General features: G+C 61.5%; 4 protein-coding genes and 1 non-coding gene across 8 annotated transcripts; 1 reads left to right on the top strand and 4 right to left on the bottom strand.

Moving 5' to 3' along the window:
* Positions 1-14: 14 nt before the first annotated feature.
* Positions 15-8,771, bottom strand: LOC113940228 (atrial natriuretic peptide receptor 1-like; the record flags this gene model as incomplete). Its single annotated transcript, XM_027631338.1, is given in 19 exon segments — positions 15-220; positions 627-819; positions 1,355-1,501; positions 1,615-1,783; positions 2,006-2,161; positions 2,239-2,398; positions 2,742-2,813; positions 2,894-2,998; positions 3,230-3,307; positions 3,394-3,468; positions 3,955-4,075; positions 4,151-4,235; positions 4,319-4,454; positions 4,541-4,632; positions 4,915-5,050; positions 5,396-5,509; positions 5,900-5,978; positions 5,980-6,100; positions 8,042-8,771. Coding segments are annotated over 19 exon segments (2,954 nt in total), but the record flags the coding sequence as incomplete, so codon positions are not given.
* Positions 8,772-9,658: 887 nt separating this feature from the next.
* On the bottom strand, positions 9,659-9,730 carry TRNAM-CAU. The gene has a single exon. It is a non-coding gene; the product is annotated as a tRNA-Met (tRNA).
* A 179-nt stretch (positions 9,731-9,909) lies between these two features.
* On the top strand, positions 9,910-13,455 carry LOC113940233 (interleukin enhancer-binding factor 2). Its single transcript, XM_027631347.1, has 14 exons — positions 9,910-9,986; positions 10,131-10,172; positions 10,364-10,406; positions 11,018-11,122; positions 11,321-11,398; positions 11,596-11,698; positions 11,785-11,850; positions 11,941-12,057; positions 12,167-12,245; positions 12,352-12,439; positions 12,552-12,613; positions 12,773-12,887; positions 12,962-13,052; positions 13,214-13,455. Exons 1-14 carry the CDS (start codon positions 9,982-9,984, stop codon positions 13,372-13,374), a joined length of 1,155 nt encoding a protein of 384 aa, XP_027487148.1. The 5' UTR covers positions 9,910-9,981; the 3' UTR covers positions 13,375-13,455.
* Positions 13,456-13,879: 424 nt separating this feature from the next.
* Positions 13,880-15,389, bottom strand: LOC113940229 (SNARE-associated protein Snapin-like). Of its 2 annotated transcripts, XM_027631340.1 has the most exons (5): positions 15,302-15,389; positions 14,871-15,100; positions 14,362-14,408; positions 14,147-14,265; positions 13,880-14,058 (listed from the first exon to the last, which is right to left on the bottom strand). In XM_027631340.1, exons 2-5 carry the CDS (start codon positions 14,975-14,977, stop codon positions 13,969-13,971), a joined length of 363 nt encoding a protein of 120 aa, XP_027487141.1. In that variant the 5' UTR covers positions 14,978-15,100; positions 15,302-15,389; the 3' UTR covers positions 13,880-13,968. The 2 variants fall into 2 exon arrangements, with proteins under 2 accessions (XP_027487141.1, XP_027487140.1); XM_027631339.1 differs by lacking the exon at positions 15,302-15,389 and having other exon boundaries at positions 14,871-15,292.
* A 1,067-nt stretch (positions 15,390-16,456) lies between these two features.
* Positions 16,457-21,781, bottom strand: LOC113940232 (chromatin target of PRMT1 protein). 3 transcript variants are annotated; one of them, XM_027631345.1, is made up of 6 exons: positions 21,678-21,781; positions 20,311-20,386; positions 18,874-19,024; positions 17,471-17,651; positions 17,245-17,382; positions 16,457-16,795 (listed from the first exon to the last, which is right to left on the bottom strand). In XM_027631345.1, exons 2-6 carry the CDS (start codon positions 20,373-20,375, stop codon positions 16,593-16,595), a joined length of 738 nt encoding a protein of 245 aa, XP_027487146.1. In that variant the 5' UTR covers positions 20,376-20,386; positions 21,678-21,781; the 3' UTR covers positions 16,457-16,592. The 3 variants fall into 3 exon arrangements, with proteins under 3 accessions (XP_027487146.1, XP_027487145.1, XP_027487147.1); XM_027631344.1 differs by having other exon boundaries at positions 17,471-17,654; XM_027631346.1 differs by lacking the exons at positions 16,457-16,795; positions 17,245-17,382; positions 17,471-17,651 and adding an exon at positions 17,661-17,916.
* Positions 21,782-22,020: the final 239 nt, after the last annotated feature.

Here is a 22,020-nt window from a genome sequence, read left to right on the forward strand (position 1 = left end):
ACCCATGTGGATGCCCTGTCCCTGTATCCCTGTCCCATCCCTGACCCGTGTGGATGCCGATGCGCAGCTCCAGCTGCTGCCCCGGCCGGTGGCGGATGCGGAAGGAGCGCACGGCGTCGAGCAGGGCCAGGGCCATCCGGGCCACCTCCCGCGCGTGGAGCTTCCCATTCCGCACCGGCAGCCCCGACACCACCATGTAGGCGTCACCTATGGTCTCCACCTGTGGGAACACAGGGACATCAGGGATATTCCTGTGTGGAAAAGGTTTTCAGACCTTGGAAGGGGCTGCCCAGGGAGGTGGGGGAGTCCCCAGCCCTGGAGGTGTCCAGGGAAGGACTGGACATGGCACTGAGTGCTCTGGGCTGGGGGACAAGGTGGGGATGGGGCACAGGCTGGACTCCATGGGCTGGGAGGGCTTTTCCAACCTTAGGGATTCTGGGACTCTGTGATTGTGGGATTTTGGGATTCTGGGATTCAGTAACTGTGGGATTCTGTTATTCTGAGATTCCAAGATTTTGTTATTCTGAGATTTTTGTGATTCTGGCATTTTGTGATTCTGGAATTCCGGGACCCTGGGACTTTGGGATTCCAAGACTCCCTGACCCCCTGATTCTGAGCCCCCTGACCTTGTAGACGTCAAAGTTGTCAATGATGGCATCGAAGCAGGTGTAGAGGTCGTTGAGCAGCGTCACCACCTGCATGGGGGTGCTCTGGGCCGACAGCGCCGTGAAGCCCACAATGTCGCTGAAGTAGATGGTGACGCTGTCAAACGCCTCCGCCTGCACCGTCTCCCCACGCTTGAGCTGCTCCGCCACCGAGCTGGGGGGACACGGCGGGGTCAGGGGGCACACGGCACCCCCACGGACCTTCCCAGGCACGGGCAGGGGGACACAACCCCCCTGTGTGGGGGTAAAGGCTGGGGATGGGGACACAACCCCCTCAGACACTCCTGGATGTGAGGTAAGAGGGGGATACAACATCCTCATACCCTCCTGGAGGGGGTAAGGGGGTGGTGACCCCCACAGACCCTCCCAGATGGGGGTAAGGGGGGGACACAAACCCCCCCCAGACCCTCCTGAGAGAGCCACGTGGGAGTCCTTGGGGTCCCCAGCCCCTCCAAACATCCCTAACCCCAAACCACTGGGAGGTCCTTGGAGTCCCCAGGGTGTTCCCAACCCCCCCCATTCCCAGGCCATGTTGGGGTCCTTGGGGTACTCAACCCACACAGAGGTCCCTGTGTTCCCCAGCCCCCCCAACCCCACAGGACACCCACAAGGGACCCCAGCCTGGAGTTGCCTTTGGGGTGCTCAGGAGTGGGGGGTGCAGGCAGGGCTGAGACCCCCCGGGTGCTCACTGGGGCAGGATCTGGTAGAGCAGGGCCTCGGCTTTGCGCTTCTCCTCCAGGTAGGCCTGGGTCCGCTCCTCCACCAGCTCCTCCAGGTTGTTGGCATATTGCTCCATGCGGGACAGCAGGTTGTCCAGGATGTTGCTGCTGCTCTCCCTGCAGGCATGGGGTCAACACCCACCCTGGGACCCTTCCCAGGGTCAACACCCACCCAGAGACCCTCTCTGGGGGTCACCCCTCGCCCTCAGGGCTGAAGGAGGTGGAGGCACCTGTTGAACTTGCGGAGCTGGACCTTGATCTGGTTGAAGTCGGGGCGCTCCAGGGCATCCTCGGCCCAGCAGTGCTGCATGAGCTGCCCCAGCTCCTCCATGTGGCACCCGACGTTGGCCGAAGGCCGGAAGCTCGGCCGCTCCCCGCTCTTCACGCGCTCGATGATCTCTGCGAGGCCAACAACCCCTCAGTAGGTCCAATAACTCATTGGCAGGTTCAAGAACCCATCATCTGCTCCAAACACCCACCAATGCATCCAAGAACCCATTAACGGCTCCAAATCCGCACCAATGGGTCCAACCACCCATTAACAGATCCCACCTCAAGTCCAACCAGCCACCAACAGCTCCCGACCCCATTTCCCAGTCCCCCCACAACCCCCGTGCCCACCTTTGGGGCTGAGGTCCACGCCCTCCACGTAGAAGACGCCGTTGCGCAGGGCGATCTCCTGCAGGATGATCCCGAAGCTGTAGACGTCGCCCTTCTGCGTCCCCCGTGCCGGTGGCTCCTCCATCCGCAGCAGCTCCGGTGCCGTCCAAAGCTTCTCTGCGGCACCGGGGAGGGGGCTCAGGCCGGGCGGGACCCCGGGGGAGAGGGCACGGGGGGGCGCGGGGGGGTCTCACTGGCGAAGAGCGCATGGGTGTCGTCGCCGTCGGGGGCCGCGCGGAAGCTCTCCAGCCCGTAGTCCGTGATCTTGAGCACGAAGCGGGAATCGACCACGCAGTTGGAGGACTTGAGGTTCCCGTGGGACACGATGACCCCGTTGTGCAGGAACTGCATCCCCTGAAGAGGAGCAGGGAGATCGGGGCTGGATGGTCCTCCCCACCCCGGGGGATGGGGGGCCCTTGTGCGGTGGGGGATCCCCATGGGATGGGGGACTCCTGTGGGATGGGGGACCTCCATGGGATGGAGGAGCCCGATGGGATGAAGGATCCATGTGGGACGGGGGAGCCCTGTGGGATTGGGGACCACCACGGGATGTGTGACCCCCACGGAATAGGGATTCCCATGGGAAAGGGGATCCTCCCTGTCCTTTCCCTATTCGCTGGGTGGGCACGGGAATGGAGGACCCTAATGGAGGGAGGACCCTCGTGGGATGGGGACCCCCCCTGAGCAGTGTCAATACCTTTACGATGTCGTGGGTGAGGGAGTAGCGGAACATCCAGTCCAGGGTGATGCTCTCGTTCTCCAGGATGTCCTGGGGGAAAATCAGGGGGGTCAGGGGTGTCTCGGGGGGGAGTCTCTCACCCCTGCCCCCCCCGGCAGCCCCTCCTGTACCTGGAGGCTCCCACGGGGGCAGTACTCGGTCAGGATGCAGATGTTGGGGGGGTCAGTGCAGGCGCCGATGAACCGAGTCAGGTGCTCGTTCTGCACATCCCGCATCTGGGGGTGACAGGAGGTGGCACGGGGTTCCTGCTGCCCCCACCCACCCGTGGGGTGGGACCGTGCTGGGCTCCCCTCCCCTACTGGGAGTCACTCTCTGTCCCTCTGGGAGTCACCCCTCTCGTTGGGGGTCACCCTTGTTGAGGGCCACCCTCACCCCATTGGAGTCACTCCCTGCCCCATTGGGGGTCATCCCAACCCCACTGGGGTCCCCCCCGGGGAGTCACGTACGTGCTTCAGCTCGAACAGGACCTTCCTCGTGAGCTCGATGCGTTTGCGGTTCAGGTGCTTCACGGCCACCAGGTTACCCTGGGGGGACAAGGGGGATGAGGGACAGGGGGGGGGGGGGGGGGACCCGGGGCAGTGGGTGCCACGCCTGGTCCCCCACCCCCTACCTTGTAATAGGCTGTCTTGGCGTAGACCTGGAACTGCCCCTCCGTAGTCATCAATGAGCCGTAGTTGGAGCCCCTCTGAGGGGAGGGGGGGGTTCAGCCTGGTACCCCCCGGTACCCCAGTTCCTGACAGGGCTGTGGGGTGACCCTGTCCTCCCAGTCCAATCCCAGTCCCCAGGCAGGGCCATGGGGTGACCCCAGTCCCCGAGCAGGGATGTGGGGTGACCCAGGTCACTCTTGGTCCCTGAGCAGGTCCATGGGTTGACCCTGATCCCCGGGCCCCAGCCCTCGAGTGGGGACATGGGGTCACCCCGGTCCCCCCAAAGCCTAGACCCCAGTGGGATTGTGGGGTGAGCTCAGTGCCCCTGATGCTGGTTCCCAAGCAGGGCCATGGGGTGACCAAAATCCCCCTGGTCCCCGAGCAGAGCCATGCGGTGACCCCTGTGTCCACTCCCATCCCTCAGCAGAGCCATGGGGTGACTCCTGTGTCCACTCCCATCCCCCAGTGGAGCCATGGGGTGACCCCATGCCCGTCCCCGTCCCTGTGGTGCCCACGGTGCCCACCAGGGACAGGGTGAGTTTGCTGCCGGCGCTCCTCAGGTGCTTCTCCAGGCTGCTCATCTGCACGTCCTCCCAGCGCACCCTCCACAGCTCCGCCGCCAGCTCCTTCTCCAGCTGCAGCTTCCTGCGCCGGGGGGGGCCTGTGAGACCCTAACCAGCACCCCCCTGGCCCCCCCGGGCCCCCCCAAAGCCCCCTGACCTGTAGATGAAGAAGGAGGTGACGGTGATGGCCAGGAGGATCAGGCTGACCACAAGCGACAGCACCTCCAGCGTGGACAGAGTGGCTGTGAGGGGACAGGGGGGTGCTGAGGGGCTGGGGGGGGGCAGGGGGGGGGTCTCAGGGCCTGTGCCCCCCCCCCAGCCTCACCTTGGCGGCACAGGGGGTCACTGTGGTCGAATCCACAGGGAGGGACGTCGGACGGGACCACGTTCCCTGGCCAGTGGATCTCCCGGCCCAGCACCATCTGGATCTTCTTGGTGGTGCCATTGTAGTTGGCCACGATCTTTGGGGTGGGGGGGAGAGAAAAGGGTGGGAAGGAGCCCCCAGACCCTTCCTTGGGACTGACCCCCCCCAGGTGCCAGGGCTCACCTGGAATTCCCCCCGTGTGGGGTCCATGTCCCACAGGGAATAGTCGCTCTCCCGGTCCCCATTCTCGTCGATCTTCAGGAACCCAGTGACACCTGGGGGGGGAGGGACGGGAGGGTCTGTGGGGGACCTTGGGGACTGTGAGGGGGGGCTCTGATCCCAAAATATCATCCTGGGAAGGGGGCAGGTGGGGGACTGGCAGGTGGCATCTAGCTGGGATGGGTTGGAAAGGGGATGGGGACAGGACACGGATGAGGATGGAGATGAGAATAGGGAAAGGACAGGGAGGGGATAGGGAGGGGATGGGGCCAGGGACAAGGATGGGATGGGGAGGAGGATAGGGACAGGGAGGGGATGGGGACGGGGCTAGGCCTGACCGTAGAAGGTGCGGTTCCACATCTGCCGGGTGACGGCCAAGGCATCGGTGACGGAGCCGCCGCGCTCCAGGGTCTCGTTGAGGGCCTGGGCGTAGAGCAGGACCCCGTCGTGGAAGGCAGCGGCAATGAAGTTCATCTGGGGGGACAGGGATGGCTTGGGGATGGCTCGGGGACGGGGCACAGCTGGGGGGCCCTGCTCCCCTCCCCCCCGGCTCCATCCCACTTCCCATGTCCCCTTGTCCTCAGCTCCATCCTACGTCCCTTGTCCCCTCACCCCCAGCTCCATCCCATGTCCCTTGTCCCCTCACCCCCAGCTCCATCCCATATCCCTTGTCCCCTCACCCACAGCTCCATCCCATGTCCTCTCATTCCCACCTCCCCTGCCCTTTCCCCTTGCTCCCATCTCCCTGCTGTGCCCCCAGCCCGGTGCCCCCTGTCATTCCCCCCATTCCCACCATTCCCACGGTTCCCCTGGTCCCACCAGTCCGTCCTTCATGGAGAAGTTGAAGTGCTGCTGGGCCTCGTCCCGCAGGCGCCGCAGGAAGGGCCGGTACTCGGGGTTCTGGGGCTCCGTGTATGTGATGATGGTCACGGCCTGGGGGGGACATGGCTGAGGGGGACTGGCAGACAAGTGCCCACCCGGGGGGGGGTCCCTGTGCCCACCCTTGTGTCCCCGTGCCCACCCGGGGGGGTCCCTGGTGTCCCCGTGCCCACCCACGGGGGACCTGTACCCTCCCTGGTGTCCCCGTACCCTCCCTAGTGTCCCCGTGCCCACCCTGGTGTCCTTGTGCCCACTCTAGTGTCCCTGTGCTCACTCTGGTGTCCCCGTGCCCACCTTGGTGTCCCTGTGCCCTCCCTGGTGGCCCTGTGCCCACCCTGGTGTCCCCGTGCCCACCCTCGTGTCCCCGTGCCCACTCTGGTGTCCCTGTGCCCACCCTGGTGTCCCCCTGACCCCCGCCCGCGGCACAGCCCGTGCCCGGCTCACCTCGAAGGCGCGGCGGGCGCGGGGGTCGTGGTGGTCGCCGCGGTGCCAGGGCCGGCGGGGGTCGGGGAAGTGCCCCCCCCTGCAGACTGGCGCCGAAGGTGTCGATGTAGAAGAAGGCGAAGTCGCCTCCCGTGAGCCCCTCGAGCTCCGCCTGCAGCAGCAGCTCCCGCAGCGTGTCCGGGGCACAGCAGACGTACACGACTGGGGGGGCACGGCCTTGGCACCGGGACCCCCGAGAGCCCCGGGACCCCCGATAGACAACCCTGTGACTCCTCACAGCCCCCCCCCCCCCCCCCGCCCCCCCGGCCCCCCCCCCCCCCCCCCCCCCCCCCGACAGCTCCGGGACCCCCGGCAGCCCCCAGAGACCACGGGACACCCCGACTCCATGTCCCAGGGATTCCCGGTTATTGCACGATATGAGCCTGAGACCCCCAACATCCCTGGGAGACCCCAGGAGCCCCCAGCCCCATGTCCTGGGGGTCCCCAGTTATTGTGTGACGTGAGCCCCAGCCCCCCAACATCCCTGGGACCTCCCGGGACCCCCCGGCCCGGGGGCAGCAGAGCCCGTGGGCTGTCACGTAATAACCACGGACCCCCCCGTGTGGGGCTGGGGGCTCCCGACCCCTGTGCCCCCCCCCGTGTCGTGCCTGGCGCTGCCCTCGGCGCCAGGCCGAGGTTTCCTGTTTTCCCGACTCCGTTTCCTCCTCCCCGCGGCCCCGATGGATTCTCGGCGACACCGGGACCCCGGCGGTACCACCCCCGCGGCACCAGCCGTGCCACCCCCCGGCACCCCAAAATACACCCCCGGGGCTGAGCACCCACCGCCAACCCTGCGTCCTGTGTCACCCCATGTCACCCCGTGTCACCCGGGACTGTGAGACCCCCAAATACACACCTGGGGCTGAGCACTTACCCCCACCCTCCCGTGCCAGCCCCGCGTCACGCGGGGTTGCCCCACGGGAAAGGTTGGAGCTGCCCCGGGACCACCGGGATGGGGACGGTGCTCAGCAGCTCCCGGGGAGGACACGGCACAGGGAGGAGGGTCTGGGGGGACTCGAGGGGGGTCACGGTAGGGTGGGGGCAGAGCACATGTGTGTGAGTGTGCAGGGCAGCTGTGCACGGCTGAGAACACATGTGAACACGTGTACAGCCGTGTAGTGCCAGAACACCTGTGCCCAGCTGTGAACACGTGTCAACAGACGTGTAAAGCTGGGCACAGCTGTGTACAGCTGTGAGAGCCATGAACAGCCATGCACAGCCAGGGACACCCGTGTACTGCTGTGCACACCCGTGTACGGCCATGAACACCTGTGTACAGCCATGAACACACGTGTACAGCCATGAACACCCATGTAAAATTGTGCATACCCATGTAGGGCCATGAGCACAGGTGTGGAGCTGTGTAGAGCTGTACACACCCATGAACACCCATGTACAGACACGTGTGGCCATGAACACCCGTGAACACCTGTGAACAGCTGTGAACAGCCGTGTACAGCTGGGCAAAGCCATGTACTGCTGTGAACACCCTGTGCACAGCCATGTACTGCTGTGAACACCCTGTGCACAGCCATGAGAACCCATGTAAAGCCATGAACACCCCTGAAACCTTGTGCACACCCATGTCCAGCCATGAACAGCCATGTAAAGCTGTGCACAGCCGGGCACAACCATGTACTGCTGTGCACACCCATGTATGGTTGTGAACACCCCTGTAAAGCCATGCCAAGCTGGGCACACCCATGTGCACCCGTGTGGAGCTGTGCCCACCCGTGATGAGCCACACACTGCCCCGTCCCCCTCCCTCTCCCCCTCCTCATCCTCCTCCCTGTCCAAGTGTCCTCCTCTCCACCCTGCTGTCCCCCTCCCCATCCCACTGTCCTCTTTCTATCCTGGTGTCCCCTTCCTACCCCACTGTCCCCTTCCCATCCCACTGTCCCACTCTCATCCCGGTGTCCTCCTCCCCATCCCAGTTTCCCTTTCCCACCCCGGGGTCCCTTTCCCCTCCCAGTGTCCCCTTCCCACCCTGCTGTCCCCCTCCTATCCCAGTGTCCCCCTCCCCACCCCACTGTCCCTTTCCCACCCGGCTGTCCCCCTCCCGCTCCAGTGTCCCTGTCTCAGTGCCCCCTCCCCGTCACTCACTGCGCCCCTTGGCCTTGATCTCCTGGATGACGAAGGAGAAGTTGCCGCTGTCTTGGAACACGACGTCCATGACCGTGAGGTTGCGCAGGGTGGGCAGCTGGACGTACAAGCCCTCGGCAGCGAAGAAGCAGGGTCGGTCGTCCACCCTCTCGTCCCAGTACACGAGCAGCGCCCGGCGCGTCCAGTTGAAGCGGCGGTGGAGCCGCACGCCCAGCTCGCCCAGTTTGCGGTGGCTGGGGCCGGCGCGCGTGGTCAGCGCGAACTCCTCACGCTTGTCGTCGAAGCCGTGGGCCTCGGCCCCCGCCGTGACCAGCGGCAGCTGCCAGTGGCTGGTGAACCGGGCCACGGGCGCCGCCGTGTACACGCACCCAGGGCCCACGAAGGCGGCGGGGTGGTGGGCCAGGCGCAGGTCAACGGCGGCCAACGGCGCGGCCATCTCGGAGCACACGCCGTGCCGGTCCTCGCTGTCGCCGAACACCCAGCGGAGCGTGAAGCCGGGCAGCAGATCCCGCCGGGAGTTGACGGTGGCCACAGCCAAGCGCACGGCGGGGCCCACGCGCGGCCAAGCCCAGGGGTAGGTGAGGTTGTGCCGGGGCAGCACCACGGCGAGGGTCAGCGCGGCGCTCCCGGGGGTGGTCCCGGGGGGCGTCGGGCTCGGGGTCGCCGCGGCAGCGCCGAGGAGCAGGGCCAGCGCCAGCGCCGCCAGCATCGCCCACGGACGGTGGCAGAGTGGCAGAGTGGCGTGTCCCCCCCTCCCACGGCGGGGCTGAGCCCTTCCTCGCCCCCCCCACTGGTGACACAAAGGGCCGTTATCATCCACACCGACCTTACCTCCTTCCTCGCCGCTCCCCCCGCGGCGCCTCGGGCGGGATGGGCGGCGCGCGGGGCCGCCCGCTGGCGGGGGGGGGGATTCCCGTTCTCAGAGGGGGTCCCGGCCCCTGGAATGCGCCGCGATGTGTCCCCCTCCCCTCCCCGTGTCTTGTCGCGACCACTCGGGTGCTGCCGCTGACCCGCCCCACGACCGGACACGGGCACGAGTGAGGCGCTGAGACCCGATGAACTCGTCAGTGGGGCGGGGGATGTCCCAAAACGCGGCCCCCGCCCCGTCCCCGCGCGGCGCCGGAGCCTCCGGGCGGCCCCGGCGGAGGGGTCGTGGGGGGCTCGGGCATCTCTCGCCCCCCCTTTCCGCACCCGTGGGAGGTTCTGCCCCACGGAGGGGTCCCCGCGGCCCCATGGGAGTGGGGGGTGACCCCAGAGGTGCCACTCGGGGCGTCGCGCGGCTGCTGGGGACACTGGGGGTACTCGGGGGACACGGGCGGACGGGGACGCACGCGGGGGTTGAGGACGCGCGTGGACGGGCACACACGCAGATCCGGGGTGGTCCAAGCCCGGGACAGTCCAAAGCCGGGATGGTCCAAGCCCTGGGACACGCGCAGCCCCCCCGGGGACACCCCGAGCCCTCGGGTCTGACGACACACGTGACACCCCTTACCGCGCGATGCTCCGGGGCGGGACAAGCTGCAAAAAGTACTAAGGTGCATTAAAGTCGCCTTAAAGCAGCGGTAAAACCGGACGCGATTAACGAGATCGCTGCTGAGGAAAAGACGAGGTCAGCCCTAGCAGAGGATGGTTTCGATCCATCGACCTCTGGGTTATGGGCCCAGCACGCTCCCGCTGCGCCACTCTGCTGCTGCGCGCGACTTCTACCGGCCGCGGCATAAGGCACCAACCCGCGCGCGCCCCATTCACGGACCCGGCGTCCCCCCCCAGCGGCCGCGCGCCGCTATTGGTGACTTCCGCTTAGATTGATGCGCAGCCAGACCAATGGAGAGCGGGGGAGCGGCCCCGGGAGGGCGGGCCGGCGAAGGGTGGTGACCAATGGGAGGGGGGGTTGCTGCGGCGTCTGAGAGCGGCGGTTCATTGTTGGGAGCGGCGGAGACATGAGGTGGGGGAAAACCGGGAAGGGGGGGGGGGGGGGGGACAGGCGGGGGACGGGGCGGGGTAACGGGGAGCGGGGGGATGGGGTGTGTGGGGGTGGGACCGGGGGTCACTCGGACCCCCCGTTATCTCTCCCGTTCTCTCCCCGCAGGGGTGACCGAGGCCGCGGCCGCGGCGGCCGCTTCGGATCCAGGGGAGTCCTGGGAATGCTTCGGATGCGGGGAGGGCGGTAGGGGGGTCCTGGGGGGGGGGGGGCCCAGGTACCCCCCGGCCCTGCCGGGCCATCCCACTTGTCGTGACAGCGCTCTGTCGTGACAGGAGGGTGGGTTTGGGGGGGACAAAGCCCCGCCCAGAGAGTGAAGTGGGCTCTTCTCTCCCCTTTAGGTTCCGGCCCTTTGTGCCCCACATCCCCTTTGACTTCTATGTCGTGAGTAACCCCCGTTCCGAGGGGATCCAGGGGGGCTTTTCTGGGGATTGCCAGTGGTTTTCCAGCTTGAACGACCCCCCATCCCTGGTTTTGGGGGTTTGGCTTCTTGTGGTGGAGCTGAACTGAGCAAATCCCCTAAAAACCCCAATATGGAGGATTTTATTCCTATTTGGAGTGGGATAAAGGGACAGAGTTGAGGGATAACACCACAAATCCTTCCAGGATCATTTTTTTTGGGAGATTATACCAGATCAATCCCTGGATTGAGGTTTGTCCCCCCTCTCCAACCCTCAGGGTGACCCCAATACCTGTCACCTCCTCTCAGGTGTCCTCTCGGTCCCGCAGCAACACCTGTTTCTCACCCGTTCCAGGGAAAAATCATTCCCTCATCCCGAATTCCCTGAGTTTCTGCCCTTTAGGGATGTAATTCCAAGGCCCAGTAGCTGCAGATTTAATGAGTTAAATTATTAAATTAATTAATATAGTTAATAAAACCCTCTGAAGCTGCACAGGTGGGAGCTCCTGGACACTCGTGGAGCTCCGGTAGGATCATGTGAACAGGGAATTGTGTTGGAAAGTAAAATCCCAGTGGGAATTTCATCTCATTCCAGTGTGAGATGGCCTTTCCTCGTGTCAAACCTGCAGCTGATGAGACAGCCTTCAGTGAGGCCCTGCTTAAGAGGAACCAGGACCTGGCTCCCACCGCTGCCGAGCAGGTGGCCAAAATTCCCTCAGATCCTTGGGATGGGTGCTGGAGAATCCAAAGTCCTTCAGAGACTCTCAGGAGTGGCCTAAAAATGAATTAATTCTCTGGAATGAGCACCCAGGAGGAGCTTCTTGGATGATTTTGTGCTCTGCAAGTGGAATTGTTGGGAGGTTTTCCTGGATAATCCCCCCTTCCTGTTCCTTCCCAGGCTTCCATCCTGTCCCTGGTGACCAAGATCAACAATGTCATTGACAACTTAATCGTGGCACCTGGAACCTTTGAAGTGGTGAGTCCAAAGTTGGGAAAAGAGCTCCGTGGGGAGATGATGGACTGGTGGGATTGGGAAAAGAGCGCCCTGGGGAGATGGTCCCTCACAAGGGCCCTGGTGGTCCTGGCCCAGGGCAGATTAAGGATCAATACTGAGCCCCCAAAATGCTGCACTGTGTGTTGAATTCCCGGGATTTGGGGTTGTCCTTCCCACAGCAAATTGAGGAGGTTCGCCAGGTGGGCTCCTACAAGAAGGGCACGATGACCACGGGGCACAACGTGGCGGATCTGGTGGTGATCCTGAAGATCCTGCCCACCTGTGAGTGCTGGCTGGGTGGGATCAGGTGGGATCGGAGCGACTCCCAGCCCTGCTCCAACCCTTCTCCTTCTCCTTCTTTTCCCCAGTGGAAGCCGTGGCAGCCTTGGGGAACAAGGTGGTTGAGAGCCTGAGGGCGCAGGACCCCAGCGAAGGTGGGACCTCTGGAGCGATGCAGGCTGAGTTCCCGTGTTCCCAGGAGTTTTCCAGCCCCTCCATGCGTAATTCCCGGTTTTCCCCCCCAGTGCTGACCATGCTGACCAACGAGACGGGCTTTGAGATCAGCTCAGCCGATGCCACGGTGAAGATCCTCATCACCACCGTGCCGCCCAACCTGCGCAAGCTGGACCCGGAGCTGCACCGTGAGGGCCCGGCCGCGCTTCCCACTGGGATCTGGGGCAGAGGGAGCACCTGGTGCACCCTCCCTGTGCCTCTCTGGGTTGGTGAACCGGGACTTTGTGCTTCTTGTAGTGGACATCAAGGTGCTGCAGAGCGCCCTGGCCGCCATCCGGCACGCGCGGTGGTTCGAGGAGAACGCCTCGCAGTCCACGTGAGTTCCAAGGGAATCGTGGATCCAAGGACCATGGGTTTCCTTATGGAGAATGTGGAGTGGTGCTGGTGGTGCAGGACTGACCCTCCTCCTGCCTCTGCCCCAGGGTGAAGGTCCTGATCCGGCTGCTCAAGGACCTGAGGATCCGCTTCCCCGGCTTTGAGCCACTCACGCCGTGGATCCTGGACCTGCTGGTGGGGGACGTGGATGTGGCGCTGATCCCGATCCCAGTCCCAGTTGGGGATTCTTACCCTGAGCTGAGATTCTTCCCTTCCTGCCCTAATTCCTCTGCCCTTCCCGTTCCAGGGGCACTACGCCGTGATGAACAACCCCACCCGGCAGCCCCTGGCTCTCAACATTGCCTACAGGTCAATCCCAGGGGATAAATTCCTGCTGTGGCTCCGTTTTCCCCGTAAAACCACTGGAGTGGTGCCTGGGAGATGAATCCAGCTCCTCCAGCTGGGAGCTGCTGGCTGTATTTTTTTGCTGGAATGCTCCAGTTTGAACCCGAAATGTCCCATGTGCAGGCGCTGCCTCCAGATCCTGGCGGCCGGGCTCTTCCTGCCCGGATCCGTGGGCATCACGGATCCCTGTGAGAGCGGCAACTTCCGGGTGCACACGGTGATGACGCTGGAACAGCAGGTGAGGGGGGTCCCCACAGGGGAGGGGATGCTCGGGGGGTCCCTGTCCCTGCACTGACCCCTCCCCACCCCCAGGACATGGTGTGTTACACGGCCCAGACCCTCGTCCGCATCCTGTCCCACGGGGGCTACCGGAAAATCCTGGGACAGGAGGGAGATGCCAGCTGTGAGTGGAGGTGTCCCTGTGAGAATGGGGCTGGAATCCCAGGGGTGTCCGGGTGGGAATGGGGCTGGAATCCCAGGGGCATTCAGGGGGGAATGGAGCTGGAATCCCGGGGGTATCCAGGTGGGAATGGGGCTGGAATCCAGCGCCACCTGTCGGGGCAGACCTGGCATCCGAGATGTCCACGTGGGACGGGGTGATCGTGACACCCTCGGAGAAGGCGTATGAGAAACCCCCAGAGAAGAAGGAAGGGGAGGAGGAAGAGGAAAACCAGGAAGAGCCAGCAGCGGGAGAGGAGGAGGAGAGCATGGAGACCCAGGAGTGAGGGCACAGGGACACCTGCGGCAGGAGAGGGCCCCTGAGTTGGCCCTGTTCATAAGTTGCACATTAAAGTGTTCCCCCTTTCCAGTGAGTCCTGGTTGGTCAGGGACACACAGGATGGATGGGAATGACACTGGTGGGATGGCAGGAGAAGGTTCCAGAAGTTGAAAGGACCCACCTGGGGGTGCCTGAACCCCAAATCCCACCTGAGGACACCTAAATCTCACCTGGGGCTGCCCAAACCCCAAATCCCACCTGGCGACACCCAAACCCTACCTGGGGGTGCCCTCACTTTTCCGTGGGCTTCCCAAATCCCCCTGGGGCTGCCCAACGCCCCCCAAACCCCCCTGGGGCCGCCCAACACCCCCCGCCTGTGCCCAGACCCCCCCCGGCAACCCCCGCTTTCCCCCCCGTCCCCAAGGCCCCTCAGGGTTGTGGCACCATCACAGACTCCGGCGTCACTTTTATTCCAGCGCCCCCAAATCTGGGCACACGACTCGGAGGGGGGGGGGTCCCTGCTCCCCATGTGGCAGGTGAGGAGGGACACCCCCCCTAATTCCCAAGGCTGTGATCCCGGGGATACCTGCTCCCCTGGCTCTCACTTGCCCTGGTAGCCCCCAGCCTCCAGCATCGCCCTCCTCCGCACGGTCTCCTTGGCCACGCTGTGGTTCAGCCTCCGTAGCCGCTCCTGGGCAGGAAAAACCCCCTCTGTGAGTGCCCGGGGGGGGGGGGCTCTGGGACACCCCACAACCCCTCTTTGCCCCCCAGAGCCCCACCTGGGCGTTCTGCAGGATGTTGTTGACCAGCACCACCCGGCGCCGGGCGTTGAGCAGCTTCTTCACGTAGGGGTCGAGGTCAAGGGCCACCTTCTGGTCCTCGTTGATGCGGCAAAGCTCTGAGGAGGGGGCACAGAGCCAGTGAACCCCCTGTGCCCCCCAAACCTGGGGGTGAGGGGTGGCAGAGGTGACCCCCACCCCTGTTTTTGGCTCACCTGTGGCCAGGCTGTCGATGTGCTCCCGCAGCTCCACCTGGCTCTCCCTGCGAGGGGACAGGGAAAACATTGGACCCCACCCCAAAGGCCCCCCAGTATGGGATCTGTGCCCTCAGCACCCCCCAGCCGAAAAGTCACCCCCCCCAGGGGACCTGGACTCCCCTGAGCTACCACATTCTCCCCAGTATTGTCCATCACTGGTGCCCCCAAAGCCCTTCATCCCCTCAAAATCCTTCAACCCCAGCCCAAAACTGCTCTCCAGGTGCCCCTAAACCTCTTTACTGCCTCAAACTGCCTCTCCAGTGCTCCCAAAGCCTTTCAGACCCCTAAAGGTGTTCCCCCAGCCATCTACCTCCCTCAGGTGCCCCCCTCAAACTCTTCACCTCCCTCGGGTGCTCCTAAAGCCCTTCACACCCCCAAAGCTGCCCCTCTCAGCCCTACCTCCCCCTCAGCCTCCGCGCTCCCCCCCGCCGCTCCCGGCCCGCCCTGACCGGTCCGTGTGGCCGTACCTGACGCTGTGGACGTGATGGTCGAGCTGTCTCACGGCGGGGCGCAGGAATTGCAGCAGCCCCTCAGCGAAGAGCTCCCGGGCCGCGGGGCCGCTCCCCACCGCCATCTTGACCCCTCGCGCGCTGCGGGGGCTGCTGGGAAACCGAGTCCGCCGGGGTGGGAAAGGCCGCGGGGGCTGATGGGCAATGTAGTCCCGAGTGGGGACAGATGAGCCTCAGCTCAGGAACATCTAGAGGCACAACCGCACCGCTGACAGACAGGCCACAAATCCCAACCCCGTCCATTACAGAACGGTTAAAACAACACGGTTGGGGTCCTTTCACCTTGTTTTTTTGGCTTTTTTCCCTCCACTTTTTTAGGGCTTTCCCTCGTTCCCTCAACCTCTTCCTTCCCTCAGCCCCTTCCTATTCCTCAGCCCTCTCCTGCCTACCCTGCCCCCTAAATCCCGTTACCGGCATTTGCCCGTTCCCCTCAGTACCAAAAGCAGCGGCCGGAGAGCGTGAGACGCCGCCGCGCCGCAGCCAATGGCAGCCGCCGTAACAAACGTCCCTCCCCTCGCCAGCCAACAGCGGCTGCGCTTACACTGCCTGAGCACACACGGGCCCAGCCCCCGGCGCCGCTGGGTCCCGGCGCCGGACTCCGGCCCCGATCCCACCGGGAACGCCGCCGGACTCCGGCCCCGATCCCACCGGAAACGCCGCCGGACTCCGGCCCCGATCCCACCGGGAACGCCGCCGGACTCCGGCCCCGATCCCAACTCGATGGAGCGGGTTGGTTCCTGGGGCTGCGACCGCATTCCCCCCCGCTTCCTTCTGCCCCTATAGAGTAATTGCATGGCAGAGGAGGAGGAGAAAAATCCCATTTTCTGGGAAAAAGCCCAAACCCTAAACATGGCTTTGGGAATTATTTTTCTCCTTTGTTATAACCAACCAGAAATGCAAGATTCCAGTAGAACCAGAATAGGTCACAGAAGGGGTGAAATTCAAACTTGGAAGGGAATCACAAACCCTTCACCAAGCCACGGGGTTCAATTGTTTTTTGGGGAAAAATGACAGATTTTGGAGTCTGTGCTGTAAGAGAGAGTTCTGATGCTCTGCTTCGCTGTCCCAGCTGGAATTTTATGTCCCTGCCTCCCATTCCATTAAACAAGCACTTGAACCACAGAAACACGGAAACCAAAGGAACTTTAAACCCCAAAAAAAATCCACTAAAAGGGAATTTTCCACCTGCTCCAACCTATGGGAACTTCTGGTGTGGAACAAGAGGATTTGAGCATCTTGAAGGAAAACAAAGCTAAACTTGGGCTCTTGGCCCTGCTGGGATGGTTGGGGGTTCAACTGAACTCTACAGGAGTGTATCTGGTGATCCAAAAATACAACCGAGCCATCCCCAAAACCCAACAAGAGCATCCCAAAACATAACAAAAATATCCCCAAATCCAACAGAAACACCCCAAACCCCAACCACGGAGCTCCAGAGGCACACCAAGGCCTGACCCCCATCCCACAGACGTGTCACCAGCGGTAGATCCATCCCACTTTCCTCAGGGGGGAAAAAAAAACAGCGAAAAAGATCCCCCCCCCAAAAACAATCCCAAAAAAAGTTTAATACAACAGAGAGAGTATCAAAACATCGAAGAACACACTAAGTCTGAATTCTCCATGGGGAATGGAGAAGGGCTCTCCCAGCACGGCACAAGCTCCGCGGGCAGTCCTGGCCCCTCAGTCGGCAGCCTCAGGATCCGTCTGTGCCATGTAGGCGTCCAGCTCTGCGTCCAGATGTCCCTTGGTCTTGGACATGTAGGCGTCCAGCTGGTTGTCCAGCTGCTCCTTGGTCAGGGCCGGCCGTGCGGAGCCTCTGCCGCGGCCTCGGCCTCTCCCACGGCCCCCGAAGCCGCCCCGGCCCCGGCTGGACATGCCTCGACCTGGCAGGGATGGAAAACCAGTCACACCTTCCAGCCAAGGAATTCTCAACTCCCGATTCCCTACCCCAGCCCTCCAGGTGCCCAGAGAGATGTTGGAGCCATGGATTCACGCCCAGCTCGCTCCAGTCCCTCTGTGTTTGTCAGCCCAAGAGCCACCGCTCAAAGCTGCTGAAGAATCGGGAGCTTCACGAGAATTCCTCAGTCCTAGCCCGACCATAACATCTGGCTGCCCCCACCCCTCCTCCAACAACTGGCTCCAGGTTCTCCTCTCCCACCCAATTCACCCCCCTTCTCAATTTTATTGTTAGAAACAACCAGCTCTTGGATAAATGACCTTTTCAAATTCCAGACTTGGAATTTCAGAGGCTGGAGGTTCCATGCCCTGACCTTGAGCAGGAGAAGGGACTGCAGCTGAACACCCGTTATCCCTGAGGTCTGGGCACACTCACCTCTGCCTCCGAGCCCCCCTCGGCCCATGGCCCCTCGGCCCAGGCCGCCTCTTCCCGGCCCTCCGCGGCCCCTGAGCCCTCCTCTCTGCAGCCCCATCCGGGGGGCGATCCCCCTCCTGCCGCGGAGCAGCCCCTGACCTGCGATGGAACAGCCAAAAAAACCGGGATTTCAGGCTGAGGAACAGCCAGGGGGACGTCAGGGCTGCGGGCAGGGGGTGGCACCCACCTCGGAGCGCGGCAGCCCCTCGGATCATGGCCCGGGCGCCGCGGCCCCGCAGGGCCCCCCGTGGAATTCCGCGCTGGCCCAGGGCCAGGCCCCGGCCCCCCAGGGCCCCTCGGGCCAGCGCTCCCGCCGGCCGGCCCAGCCGAGCCTGGATGTTGCTCTTCCCGAGACGCTGCTTCAAGCTCTTCTGGAAGAGAGGATCAGGAAGGGAAAGAGCGGAAGTCATGCAGCAATCTGGGACTGGGGACACGACATGAGATGTGGGATAGCACTCCTAAAACACAGGGCTATGCCTGGAAGCCAGGCCTGCATTCTCAAAACAATCAGCAACTCCTCTGTTTTCCTCGCAGCCGAGGGAGGGTGGAGCTGGGGTGGGGTTTTAAGGGCTGGAGGTGGGACTGTGAGGTGAAGCACTCGGCAGCTCCCGAACCCCGGGATGAGACATTTCTCTGGAAAAATAGAGAGGAGACATCAACAGCCAGCACTGAACACCCCCACGGCAACAGCAACCACCAGGAGGTGACAAATTACTTATCTGAGGTAAAAAGCGGGATTTTCTGCAAGTCCCTCAAGGTGTCTTGTTTTTAGGATCATGGAATATCCCAAATGGGAAAGGACTCACAAGGATTGAGTCCAACCCCTGGCCCTGCACAGACACCCCAACAATCCCATCGTGTCCCTCCAGCGTTGTCCAAACGCTCCTGGAGCTCTGGCAGCCTTGGGGCTGTGCCCACTGCCCTGGGGAGCCTGTTCAGTGCCCAACCAACTACCCTCTGGGAGAAAAACCTTTTCCTAAAATCCAGCCTAACCCTCCCCTGGCACAGCTCCAGCTGTTCCCTCAGGTCCTGTCCCTGCTCACACGGAGCAGAGATGGGAGCTGCCCCTCAGGAGGAGCTGCAGCCCCCTGAGGTCTCCCCCCAGTCTCGTCTCCTCCAGCTGAACAAGCCTCGATTGCTCCTTGTGAGGCCCCTCCGGACCCTTCCCCATCCTTGTATCCCTCCTTTTATACCTCCAGGAGCCTTTCTACAGAATCTCAGAATCCCTGAGGTTGGAAAAGCTTTCCCAGCCCATAGAGTCCCCCCTGTGCCCCATCCCCACTTTGTCCCCAGCCCAGAGCACTCAGTGTCACATCGAGTCCTTCCTTGGACACCTCCAGGGCTGGGGACTCCCCCACCTCCCTGGGCAGCTCCTGCCAAGGCCTGAACAACCTTTCCATGGGAAAATTCCTCCTCATGGCCAACCTGACCCTCCTATGGGGAGCTGAGAGAAGATCCTCCCCGAGCCTCCTTTTCTCCAGTGATCCCTCACAGGACTCACCCTCCGGCCCCTTCCCTTCTTGAGACTCTTTATCTCTGAGGAGCTTATTTTCCACATCCCTCCAAGCCCAAAATCCAGCTTTTCCTCACCTGTTTGAGCTTCAGAGCGGCCTGGACAGACGGTCTGTTCTCCATCTGCTGGGCCAGGCGTCTGTTTCTGGCGCTGGCCAGCTGCTGCTGCTGCATGGTGGCCCGAATATTCACCGGCATCGGCTGTTTGTTCTTCAGCATGTTAGTGAAGCTTCAAGGTCGAATAAAACGGGGTTTAATTAAAGCTTAAAACACACAATTACTGGCATTTCACGGTGCTCGAGTGGGTCTCCAGCTCCCATGAACCTTATGCAAAGAGTGGTACTTTTATGGGATTACGGATTCCTCGCTTGCCACGAGGACTGGAAAAGGCAGGAATGAGGTGGAAGTTCAGTCAGGATGAGAAAGCCGGAGGTTTAGTGGGTTTAGAGGTGGTAAAAGGGGTGACAACCAGCAGGAAGCAGGGATGGCCATGACAGGTGGGAGAAACCGGACAGCAAAAGCCAAATTAACCCCCCAAAATCTGGGAAAAGCTTAAAAACTCCAGGCCAGGAGGTAGGTTAGAAGGACACTGTGCCCTGAAATGCCTGGTGTGCTCTGGCGCTGCGGGAACCAGGTTGGAAATGATCACTTTAAAGCCTTTTCCAACCTTAAACAATGCCATGATTCTACAAAATTCCACCACCCAAAGCACCTCCTAATTTCCACCCAACTGTTTCCCTGAAATGAGGCCACTCGAGAATTTGGTGCTTTTAGTGCTTAATTTAAGAGCAAGCACGCAGTGAGATGGTAAATAAAGCCCCTGAACAGCATCCTGGGAGCTGAAGAGTGGAATAAATCCCCTAAAAATGAGGAATATGGGCTGATGTGCCAGTAAGCTCAGCCTACAGCTCCCTGCAGCGCTGCTGGAGCAAGAACTGCCCCAAAACTTCTCAATCGTAAGAGAATTAACCCCAAGGTGCTCAGCAGGGCAGCGAGACACCCGTTAGTCGTCACAGAGGAGCCACACGTGGAAAACCAGCGGAATGACCCACGGGAAGAGCGCGAGGACAGAGGAGAGATGGAGGTGAAGCGAAGCATTTGCCTCTTACAAGGCCCAAAGAGCCTTTGGGCTGGTTCCAGGGGCCACCACCGGCCTCTTACAGGGCTCACCCGGGCAGGTGGGACCCTCGGGCGCGGTGGCCGGGCCAAAATACCAATGTCAAAAACATGTGGGAGAGACAGGGAGGGTGCGTGAGGTTGGTCTCTGCTCTTACAACACATCCCACCGCATTTCCGTGGCACGCGAACATTAAACCACGGAGCAATCCCTCCGCAACCGGGCCCTTTTAACCCGCTGTGCCACCGGACCTGGAGGCGAAGGCAGGTGTGGAGGCACCTGCTCGCTCGACGAGGTTAAAAGAGGGCGGGACCCACGGTGGGCTTGGATTTGGGCAGTGAGAATTAAGTATAAAAACATGGTTTCTTAGGAGCTGAAGGTGCCGTTGGCTTCCTCACCGCTCGTTCAGAGACATCTTGGTGGTGCTCTTTAGCACGACCTTCGGTGCTGACTGTGCAGCCATCTTCAGAGAATCTGCAAAACAGGGCCAAAAGGGAGAATTTACACCTTTATTCTACATTTCTACTGTTAAATATTAAATAATCCCTCCATTTTTGCCCCTTGAGTGGAGAAAAAACCAACCTGCCCCACTTCTATGCGTAATACATTCATTTATTTTTAGTGTTTTCTAGCCCTCTGCCAAAATTTTTAGGTTCTGATTGTGATGATTTTAGGATGACTGTGTGATTTTTTTAATGTTTTGTAGCCCCCCCCTGCCAGTTTTAATAAATCAGGGAGTTACTTTAACTCATCCTTACCAAAAATTTATCTTTTTGTAGTGAATATTTTGCCAATATTAAGAATAGTAATACAAAAATCCAGCAGCAAGATGGCAATCAAGTGGCACCTTCAGAGAAAAATTTGCCAAACAAAGCCAAAAAATATCAAAATTATATAATTATATGCTTATATGGTTAAACGTTAAAAAATTCTCCATTCTGGGTGGAGAGAACTGAGAGGCAGGTTATGGGTATTAAAATAAAAGATTTTTAGTATTTTCTAGCCCTAACAAATCAGGGAGTTACTTTATTTCACCCTTACTAAAAAGGTGTCTTATAGTGAATATTTTCCTATTATTTGGGGTAATAATACAAAAATCCAGCAGCAAACGGCAACTAAATGCCTCTAGCACAGTAACACCTCCACATTTCCCACGATTTTAGCATCAGCAAGAGGCAAATCCCAATTTTAAGGGCACAGGGCGCAAAATCGGGAATAAAAATCCAAGACTATGCTACACAAGCATCATATCCTTTAAAAATACCGAGGTTCCACCTGACTCAGGGCAGGGATTTAAATCCCCCCCCAGTGCTGGATGCTACGGAAACGTGCTGAGCTCCAACCCCCGAGCTCTGCAGATCGATTTATTAATTTATTTTTATAATTAGCACCAAATTTAACGGGTGGGTGACCGGGCTGCGCTCACCCTACAACACCCTCAAAACTTCGCTTTTTGGAGAGGATTTACAGCCAGAAATCGAGTCAACCCGCAGCCTCGCTCCTGTTTTTATTTATTTTTAACAACTTTACTGGGCTTTTAAAAATATAAAGTGGGGTTTTAAGCGGTTTTTTCTCCTGAGTGACCGTCACGGGGGTATCCCCGCTCCGCCCCCGTCAGCCCCGAGAACAGCTCCGGGCACGGAGCCGGGGGAAGAAGGACACCCCCCACCCCCCAGAACCCTGAGGGGACCCTCCGGAGCTCTAAGGGGGCCCTGAGGCCTGTCCCGCCCCCTTCCCCCCCCCCGCAGCCGGGGCAGTCTCTCACCGAAGCAGACGGTCGCCAGGTCTCTGGTGGCTCCGGCGGGCGGGTGTTGCCGGGGCCGGTGTGAGGCAGGCGCGGGGCCGGGGCCGGAGCCGGGGCTGGCGCTGAGCTCCGCCCGCTCCCGCCGCCGCCACCGCTTCTCCCTCAGCCGCCCGCGACAAAATGGCGGCGGCGCTGCTCCCGCCCCCCCGAAATGGCGGCCGCGCGCCCGGCCACTCCCAACGCGTTCGCGACCCACGCAAGGAGAGCGCTGATTGGTGTTCCCCCGGGGAAAGGGGGCGGGGCAGATAAGGGGGGGGAAACTATGGTATCCGTGTGACGTCATATTGACGTGATGACGTCACGT

Source organism: Corapipo altera, unplaced genomic scaffold (genome assembly GCF_003945725.1).
Source record: "Corapipo altera isolate COAL_440 unplaced genomic scaffold, ASM394572v1 128646, whole genome shotgun sequence".
Classification (NCBI taxonomy): Eukaryota; Metazoa; Chordata; class Aves; order Passeriformes; family Pipridae; genus Corapipo; species Corapipo altera.

What these genes read in the sequence shown, in the direction of transcription:
- LOC113940233 (XM_027631347.1), top strand. An exon ending in GGCGGCCGCTTCGGATCCAG is followed by an intron (nt 10,173 to 10,363) that starts GGGAGTCCTGGG and finishes TCTCCCCTTTAG; the next exon opens with GTTCCGGCCCTTTGTGCCCC. An exon ending in TCCCCTTTGACTTCTATGTC is followed by an intron (nt 10,407 to 11,017) that starts GTGAGTAACCCC and finishes ATCTCATTCCAG; the next exon opens with TGTGAGATGGCCTTTCCTCG.
- LOC113940229 (XM_027631340.1), bottom strand. Translation starts at nt 14,977, where the DNA reads ATGGCGGTGGGGAGCGGCCCCGCGGCCCGGGAGCTCTTCGCTGAGGGG. An exon ending in CATCGACAGCCTGGCCACAG is followed by an intron (nt 14,266 to 14,361) that starts GTGAGCCAAAAA and finishes CCCCCTCCTCAG; the next exon opens with AGCTTTGCCGCATCAACGAG. An exon ending in ACATCCTGCAGAACGCCCAG is followed by an intron (nt 14,059 to 14,146) that starts GTGGGGCTCTGG and finishes TTTCCTGCCCAG; the next exon opens with GAGCGGCTACGGAGGCTGAA.
- LOC113940232 (XM_027631344.1), bottom strand. Translation starts at nt 20,375, where the DNA reads ATGGCTGCACAGTCAGCACCGAAGGTCGTGCTAAAGAGCACCACCAAG. An exon ending in AGGGGCTGCCGCGCTCCGAG is followed by an intron (nt 17,383 to 17,470) that starts GTGGGTGCCACC and finishes GTTCCATCGCAG; the next exon opens with GTCAGGGGCTGCTCCGCGGC. An exon ending in AGGGGGGCTCGGAGGCAGAG is followed by an intron (nt 16,796 to 17,244) that starts GTGAGTGTGCCC and finishes CATCCCTGCCAG; the next exon opens with GTCGAGGCATGTCCAGCCGG.